The sequence below is a fragment of the Chrysochloris asiatica genome, unplaced genomic scaffold, assembly GCF_000296735.1.
Source record: "Chrysochloris asiatica unplaced genomic scaffold, ChrAsi1.0 scaffold00642, whole genome shotgun sequence".
Lineage (NCBI taxonomy): Eukaryota > Metazoa > Chordata > Mammalia > Afrosoricida > Chrysochloridae > Chrysochloris > Chrysochloris asiatica.
In genome coordinates this window covers 146,888-156,729 of record NW_006409160.1, presented here as the reverse complement: position 1 = coordinate 156,729, position 9,842 = coordinate 146,888, and the positions used below count along the sequence as shown (strand labels likewise).

The window sequence follows — 9,842 nt, the reverse complement described above, 5'->3', positions numbered from 1 at the left end:
CATCATGGTGATGGTGGTCATGTGTTGTGAAGTTGGTTCTGACTCATAGCAACTCTGCATAAGATTTCTGGGGCTGTAAATCTTTATAGGAGCAGAAAGCCTCACCTTTTGCCCTCAAATTGTCTGGTAGTTTCTAACTGCTGACCTTAAGGTTAGAAGCCCAACTCATAACCACTATCTGGGCTCCTTAAAAGTGATTAAGAAAGATAGTAGGAGAAATGATGCATTTAGATTATGGCGTTGGAGAAGAATTTTAAGTGTAGAACAAACAAATCTGTGTTGAAGGAAGTAAGGCCTGTTTACCCAGTAAAGTCCAAGATGTTGAAACTTTTCCTTTCATGCTTCAGTCATATTAAAAAGAGGAACCAATCACTGGAGAAGGACATTATGCTAGGTAAAATGGAGGGTCAGTGACAGAAAAGAAGACACCCAGGAAGCGGATTGGCAGAATGGCAGCAGCAAAGGGCTCAAGCTTAACCGTTATTTTGAGGATGAAGGTGGACCTGTTGCTGCTGTTATTGTGAAGCACCATTGAGTCAGTTCCCACCCATAGTGACACTGTATAGGGTTTCAGAGGAGCAGCTGGTGAGCTTGAACTGCCAACCTTTTAGTTCAAACGGCTTTGCAGTCTGACACATTAACCCCCAATGCCACACGCAGGACCTAGCAGTGTTTTATTCTCTTGTGTATAATGTTGCTATAAGTTAGAACAAACTTGAGAGCCCCTAGTAAACACATCAACAAGAATATTGTTCCCAGTGATACAGATATTCTTATTTCCACAGTGTGTGTTGAAACTGTTCCGAAATATATCATTTGCTTTATCCCACATCAAAGTATGTCAGCAGTAATTTCTAAATCTTAGTGTTATTCAAACACTGTTAAATGAAACTGGTAATCATTTTTAAAACCACAACAAAAAAAGACAAATAGCACCTAAGAACCAAGGAGACACTTCTGCTTCCCCAACAGATTATGATTGATTGAACAAATGATACTGCAGCACTACTCTGCATCAAATGTCACAGGTATTATTCTGAATTCCTTGTGTGGTAGTTGTTGTTGTTAAGTACCCTCGAATAGTTTCCAACTCATAGCAACCCTGTACAGGGTTTCCAAAGCAACTGATGAGTCTAAACTGTTGATCTTGAAGTTCAAACCAACTTTGCAGCCCAGTGCTTTATGTCACCGCCACACACCAGAACTCCTGAATATATATGTTCTGTTATGTCACTCTTTCAAAGACTAAGAGGGTTAACAACTTCATTAACATGTAAAAGGATAAAGAAACTGAGACACATGTATTCAAGTGTTATGTCTGTGATCAGAGTTCACAGTCTCCTGGTAACAGATATTTATGACTATTCTTATAATAAATAGTAACTAATAGCTTTATAAGGAGCTCTGGTAGCGTAGTGGTTCTGAATCAGGCTGCAAACTGCAAGGTCAAAACTACCTGCTGTTGTGTGGGAGAAAGATGAGGCTTCTGCTCCCATAAAGATTTACAGACTTGGGATCCCTGTACAGGGTCGCTATGAGTTGAAACAGACTCTATGGCACATAACCAAACAACCAATAGCTTTATATTGACCTGTGCAGCAGTTTCACAAGAGCTATTTTATGCATTACTCAAATCCTGTGTAGTTTATCTGATTGCAAATCATTCCATTTCACAGGTTTTCATTCTGAGGATGACAGAACAACTATGTTCTCAAATTAGTTGAAAATAGACATTTGACTTTTCCTCTCTGCTCATCAGTCTCTACAATTTATAGGATTTCACAATAGGAATACACAATATATTAGAGAAAATGATTTTCTTCAATTTGCACCACTTATTTAATAGATTCAAATACATTAATATTTATACACAAAAGTTCTGTTCATACATACTGACCTGTTTACTCTCCGTTTAGAGCCAATTATATACCCGTGGGCCCTGGCTATTATTGGATGCCAAGTGTCCTACTCCCAGTGGAATTTCTCTAATGTAGTCATCATCCACATGTTTTTAATGTAACTGAATATTAAGGTTATTGCTATAAATAATAATGATTCCTATCAGTATCTCAGTCATTTCAAGAATCATGCCAGCTCATCATTGTCTGCACATAAAACATACTTGTATGCTTACCAGAAATCTTGGGTGTACATCTTCAGCAGGAGAAATGACAAATTGTGAGTATCAATTGTTATTCATTTATTTATTTTTTCTCTCTTGCTTCTCTTAGACACTCCTTGACTTACCAATTTCTCTTCTCTCCTCTACTGCTCACTGGCTTATTGAGAGATATGGTAAATATGATTAAATAATAAATTGGGAAAAGAAAGGTGTTCACACAACGCAGGCTTCTTTTTCAATTGTTACATTCAAAATCTCAATCCCAGTCATGTCAGTAGAGTTGATTGTTGTTGTTAAGTACCGTGGAGTCCGTTCCAACTCATAGTGACCCTACACAGGGTTTCCGAGGCTGTAAATCTTTACAGGAGCAGAATGCCTCATCTTTCTTCTACAGAACCAGTGGTAGTTTCGTACTGCCGACCTTGCAGTTGGCAACCCGACTCATAACCACTACACTACCAGAGCTCTTTAAAAATCAGTGGGAGCAGATAAGATTTTCAGACCTTGCTGATGCCAGAAACACAGGCTAGTGCAGGAATTACTCTGCATAATGCCCACAGATTCAGTGTGTAGTTTGACAGTTTAAATTTATGCTAAAATATTATTCCATATGGAATTGACTTCATAAAAAAAAATGCAAAAACTGTGTGTATTATTGATATTTGACTAATAATTAAAAATGTATTATTCATTGTCAAAGTCTCAGATATATACTGATTGTTCAGAGTATCTAAGTTACTGTTGCGGTTAAGTGTCATTGAGTAGGTTCTGATCCATAGCAACCATGCATAGGGTTTCCGAAGTAAAACTTCCTGGGAGAATAGAGCCTCATCTTTCTCCCAGAGTGACTGATGGATGGCTTGATCCATCCATCACAGTCCAGTGCTTATCCTACAGAGCTGCTGCATTTCCCTTACTCACATTAAAAGAAAATTATATGCATAATTCCTTTTGCTTACTTTGTAATTATTTAATTAAAAAATAAGAATTAAGTATATTTTTCTATATTTTGGCTTGGAATGTGTCCTTCAAATCTTTGAAGAAATGTCAAAGAACTGTTTGTTTTTAAATTTTGAGGGTTGAGACAATCATGTAATATTCCAGTCACCCATCAAGAGCTTTCCAATGCAAGATATATCCTATCCACATAACAATTGACAATTTACTTAAATTTACAATTTAAGTTTTTCAAACTCAATCAAACCAGTTTTGAGGGTTTCATATTATCATATTCATTTTTTAAAAAATACATGAGATAAAGCACAGTGTTGTGTTTTCCATTATTTTGTTCTTATGTGTTTAAATCAGTGCTATTGACTTAAAATGAAGAAAATGTAAGTGATAAAGGAATTGCATATGTAATATTGTTATCAGTGACTTGTAAATCTCATTCATTTTTCTTCAACATGGCTTTCATTTTAGGTTTTTCCTTTATTTGAAATATTTTACAAATATAAAATTACTAATGCAAGTGTTATGAAAAGTGTTTTACAGATAAGGGCAATGAGGTTTAAAGATGGCTCCATAGCTGCATAATAAGTAAATGACATTCAAAATGGAAAATACATCTCTGCCTGAAGCCCATGAACTTCAATTCTGCTTAACTGACTTAAGAAATTCAAACTGGAAAACTAAAATTGACAGGTGAGTACAAAATCATTTAGTTTACTATATGTTCAACTTATTAAAGCCTGTTGAATTTCTAGAATATGAGATAAGAAATCTGACATTGACTTTAGTAAGAGAAAGCTAAGCAATTATTATTGATATCTCAGTTTTCAGAGAGAAACTGCCATAAATACAACTGTTGTTGTTAAGTGCTGTCTACTCAGTTCCAACCCAGAACAATCCTATACAGGGTATTGAAAGAGCAGCTTGTGAGCTTGAACCACTAATCTTGCAGTTCAAATGACTTTGCAGTCTGATGTATTAGCTCACACCAGGTATATAAGACAACAATAAAAACAAAAACAATTTAGTAAACCATTTGGATAGGTCTCACATTATTTAAGTTTTCAAATATGTGCATGTTTTATGATAAAACAAAATAACAGTATCATATAAAAATGCTTACAGTCTTAATGTAGTGCTGTTAAGTTAATGTACTGGACTGCAAAGTCTGTTTTAACTGCAAGGTTAGAAGTTCAATCTCACCAGCTGATTCTTGTAAACCCTATGCAGGGTCTCTATTGATAAAAACTGACTCTAAATCACTTAATAACAACATAAAAATATTTAGCACCATTAATATGTTGTTGTTATTGTTAGATGCCATCAAACTGTTAAGATAGTCTCTTCTAAATGTACCTAAATAAATACCTATTACCACAACTAATAATCTACTAGTTTTATTTAACTTGCAATGAAACATATTAAAATCCATTATTCACAATTTACAGAACTGTAGAGATTAATTATAGTGAAATAAATGAATACATGAATCTTTCAATTAACAATGAACCAATCACATTTTCAGGTTAAGTAATTATTTATAAATATTTTAGGTCCTAAGATACTGAAATACTTTTTTGTGGTAAGAAAATGCTTCTGGTTGCAAAATTCCAATCATAAAAATACTTCAACCAAAAATGCATCTCCCATTAAGTAACTGCTGCCAAGGGAAATCATTTTAAGTAATAAATTAATAAGTAATTAATGGAGTGATTCTCCAGCTCTGGATCTATAGCAGTGTACACAAGCACCACACTCTTGTGACTCCTAGAGTACTCAGAAAGCTAGAATGAATGAAACAGATGAATGGTCACCCTGAATTAGAAAGATAGATTTTCTTGTAGAGAAACAGTGAAACAGTGAAACTGTTAGTTTTTAGAGTTCTGGTAGAGAACTTTGAGTGTGTACATTTCCACTTAGATCTGCATAGATTCATAGAGACATTTGCTGTAAGTATCCCTGTTATTTCATTTTTAATTGTGGATATAATCTCCCAGTGTGCATAATTACATTGGGATTACATTTTATAGAATAATATGTGACTAAAGTAAACTATGTAGAATATACTAAAAACAGTATTTTATTAGACTATTTCTTAAACAGATATTTTTCCATAGCCTAGATACCAAAATTATCAAAGTGAACAGTAATAGCAGCAGTTATATGGTAGAAATGGAGATAAAATTTACTTTTGGCTTCTGTAGGCAGAAAATAGTTTATTACTACTCATAAAACGTTGAGATATTCTCAGAAAATCATAGCCTCCTATAACTATCCAGATTCTGTTTGCTCACCAACTAATAGTGTTCAAAATTTATTCTAGAGTGATACACATGTATAATAATTACCTATGTTAACTTAAAAATGTTGTCAGGAAAATATTAGAATCCATTAAACATATTGCACCACAAATCAGTGACAGAAAAGAATACCATACAGACACAAATTTAAATTTTATATTTTGCTGATACTTAGGAATAAGTTACAAAGTCAAGATGACTAAAGATATGAGTTAACATTTAGCTCTTTTATGTTAAGAATTTCTACCTCTAAGGAATGAAACGGATAAATGAGAATCAATAAATGTACTTAGGCTAATTTATTTCCTTTTTTTTTTTCATAATTTTTAGGGATTATTAACTGTTGTCACTCCAAGTCCTAAACAAATTATACAAAAATGTGTAACTCCACCATCGTGACTGAATTCCTACTTACAGCATTTTCTGATGTGTGGGAGATCAGAGTCTTGTACGCCATGCTATTTCTACTGATGTATGTGGCTACTCTAACGGGGAACTTTATCATAGTCACAGTAGTCACCATTGATCAGAGTCTTCATACCCCAATGTATTTCTTTATTCGGAATCTGTCTGTCCTGGACATTATTTACATTTCTGTCACTGTACCCAAGGCATGTGTCATCTTCTTACTTAACAACAGAGTGATTTCCAAGGTTGGATGTGCAGCTCAGATCTTCCTTGTCTTTTTATGTGCTTCTGCAGAGTTGGTGATACTCAGCATCATGGCCCATGACCGCTATGTGGCCATCTGCCAACCCCTCCACTACCATGTGATCATGAGCCCTCGTGTCTGTGTCCTGTTGACACTGGCATCTGTGATAAGTGGTTTGGTCTATGCAGGTGTACACACTGGCAACACATTCCGTTTATCCTTTTGTCGGTCCAATGTGATCCATCAGTTTTTCTGTGACATTCCCTCTCTGCTGAAGCTCTCCTGCTCTGACACCTTAGGCAATGAGATTGCAATTTTTGCCTCTACAATAATACTGGGTGGTGGCTGCTTTGCCTTCATCACCATGTCTTATATTCACATATTTTCTACTGTTCTCAAGTTACCAACCAGAGGAGAACGAGGAAAGGCCTTTTCTACCTGTATTCCTCACATTATCATAGTTTTTCTCTTTATCAGCTCAGGTGCTACAGTGTATCTGAGGACAAGCTCCAATTCATTTCCAATCGAGGACTTGATCATGTCTGTGTTGTATTCCACTGTTCCCCCATTGTTAAATCCTATTATTTATAGTCTTAGAAATAAGCAGATAAAGGAAGCAATAAGGAGAATTATGAGAACAGTCACTCAATTCAAAAAGCTATAAGAAAATTATATCAGGATATATATTCCCACTTTGATTGTGTCAGTAGAAAATGCTTCAAAATTAATATTTTTGTCTATTTCTAACTTTGGGGAACCTAACTTAAATTCTAATCAATAGCCATTGTATTACGTGTTAGCAAAAAAAAAAAAAATGCATGTAGAATTTTTTTTTTCCCTACAAATTGAAATTCCCTGATTCTTGTAGGATCACTGATAAACATTTATCTTTTGCCACATTTTACTTCCATGCATCCTCTTTTTACAATATAGAATTTCAATCAAAAAGTCTATATCAACCACTTCACAGAAGGAAGAAATGGCAATCTGCTTCTGTAAAAATCTCCACCTTGAAAACCTTTTTGTGCACTTCTACTTTATTCTATGGGGTCTCTATGACTCAGAATTGATTGAATAGTGCAGAATAACAACAGAGCCCTAGAATAAACTATACTAAATTTGTCTAATAGCTTTGCAAAATGAGGCTCACAGTCAGACCTTTCTTGTTGTTTGTAAGGGCCATTAAGTCAATTGTGACTCCCATAGACTTTTTGTGAAAAAGTAAAACTATTCTAGAAGATAGACTTGTCTGTAATATTGATGGAAACAGATCACCATGTCTTTTTCTTATGAAGCTGCTTGGTGGGTTCAAAATGCCAGCTTTGTGGTTGGAAGCCATGACTATTTGCACCACCTGGTATCCTTAACCTTCTTCTTAAAATATTTCTAAAAACATAAATTGTTGTTAAGGGCCATTGAGCCAATTCTGAATCAGAGAGACCCTATATAGGCTTTCTGAGGAGTGGCTGGTGGCTTTGAACCACAAGCTTTTTGGTTCAAATTAACCTTTCAGTCAATCCACTATCCTGTATTGCCACAGCAGGACTGCAAAAATAACCCATAATGACATCTGAAGCTTGTCATAAAATTATAATTTTAGATTGTTTCTTTTTTCTTTATAAAAAAAAGCATCTGAAGAAGGTATTATGGTATAAAAAAGATCACAAACACCTTCCTAATGGACTCCTGGAATGGCAATGTATGATAAGCTCTAGACTGCTAACCACAAAGTTGGCAGTTGAAACCCACTTTGGAAACCCTATATAGGGCTGCTATGAGTCAGAAACAACTCAAATGCACTTAACAAGAACAACAAAAACAACATACCTCCCTATGTTTACAAAAGGAAACCCAGTAGTGCTTTGTGTTAGACATTGGACTGCTAACCACAAAGTCAGTATTTAAAAACCACCGGCTACTCAGGGGAGAAAGCAGAGGTAGTCAGCTTCCATAATGACTTAGCATCTCAGAAAACCTACAGAGTAACTTTGAGTTGGAATTCATTTAGTGCAGTGATTTGATTTGGTTTGGTTGGTTTCTGCTTTCCATATTTTAAAAAGAGAAATTTAAATAAAAAATACATATATTTTTACTGAAAACACATTGTTGTTGTTTGGTGTCATCAAGTCTTTGCAACTCATACTGACCCTATGTGCAACAGAATTAAATATTTTGGTGTCCTGTACCACACTCAAAATTATTGTTATACTTAAACCCATTGTTGCAGCCACTGTGTCAGTCTATATTGTTGAGTATCTTCTTTATTGCTAAACCTCTATTTTTCCAAGCTCTAGGGATTGATCCCTTCTGGTAACATTTACAAAGCGTATGTGATGACTGCTCACCATCCTCTTTTCTAGGGAGTATTGTAGCTGTATGTCTTTTAACTCAGATTGTTTTTGCTTTCTTTGTGCCAGTGACTGGTACATTCAATATTGTGCACCAATACTACAATTCAGAGCTCAACAGTCTTACTTCTTCCTTTCCCAACTTTCATTAGGCATACTAAAATATAATATGTGAAAAGTAGCTGCAATTTGTAACATACCGATCATTTATATATTTGAAAGGTTTATGATTTAATATGGTTTGTTGAAATTTAAACTCTCTATGCCAAGAAAACTTAACTAAGGTAAATTTCTTTGATTAATTTCTCTCCCCCCCCACTTTATAATGTCTTGGATGCATATTCTTAATATATTAAGATGATAAAATGATGAAACAACTATTTAAGTAGTTAAATATAATGTTTGCTCATATATGTGGACCCATTATTCCTACAGTAACCCTTGAGTTTTGTAACTAATATTCTCTGGAGAATGGCAAAATGATTGACCATATCGGATAAGTAATTTTTAAGACAAATGCAATCATGTCTTGGTTTTAAATTTGAGACACAGTTTCTCTATTTAAAATTGACACTGTCATTTCTGTTACTTTTGAGATGATTAATATCATATGGTGCTGATGTGACATTAATTGATGAAATATAATAGTGGAAAATGCAATTACACATATTTACATTTCTAAATGTAGATATGTGTTGTGTATCTAGTAATATACAAACAGTAACACTGTATAGAACAATGACAGTAAAATAAATTTAAATAAAGGTTTTAGCATACGAGTGATCATGAAAACCACACAGAACCAGGCAATTTTTGATCCAGTTAAATGTATGTATTAGACATGACTCGATGGTAACTACAATAATCACAAAAAATAACATAAAATATAGGAATTTTTTTCAACAATTTAATTTGAAGAACAATTTCCCATGTAGATAACTATCTTCCCAGTATTCTTTATCATCTTATTTTGAAATAAGATGGCATAACAAAAAATAATAGAGCCTGGCAATATACAAATAAAACTTAAAAACTAAAAAGAAAAGTGAAAAAACAATATTATAATTAAATGATTTAAAATATAACTCATATGTACTGATAAAAAATCAGATAAAATGCAATGAAGTTAAAATTTGGAACCATATAATGGTGATTGTTGAAAAACATGATAAACACAATTTATGTCACTAAATAGTTCATGTATGTGATGAAAGTTAAAATGAAAATTTTTCTTACATATATATTTAAAACAAAAGCAAGGATTCATAGAATATGCAAACCATGAAGTTTATCAGCTTGACCTAACTGACATTTGATGAACATTATACTACAACTAACTTGCTCTCCAACGTAGAGAAGCCAAAGCAAATGGAAAAACTGAAGAGGTGCAAGAGCTGAGCAGGAAATTTCAAAGATCAGCTCGAGAAGATAAAGCCAAATACTATAATAAAATATGCAAAGATTTAGAG

At 34.1% G+C, this 9,842-nt stretch overlaps 1 protein-coding gene across 1 annotated transcript; it reads left to right on the top strand.

Moving 5' to 3' along the window:
• Nucleotides 1–5,750: 5,750 nt before the first annotated feature.
• Nucleotides 5,751–6,689, top strand: LOC102817508 (olfactory receptor 14C36-like). Its single transcript, XM_006877859.1, has one exon. The coding sequence runs from the start codon at nucleotides 5,751–5,753 to the stop codon at nucleotides 6,687–6,689; it is 939 nt and encodes a 312-aa protein (XP_006877921.1).
• The last annotated feature ends 3,153 nt before the right edge of the window (nucleotides 6,690–9,842 follow it).

What these genes read in the sequence shown, in the direction of transcription:
- LOC102817508 (XM_006877859.1), top strand. Translation starts at nt 5,751, where the DNA reads ATGTGTAACTCCACCATCGTGACTGAATTCCTACTTACAGCATTTTCT.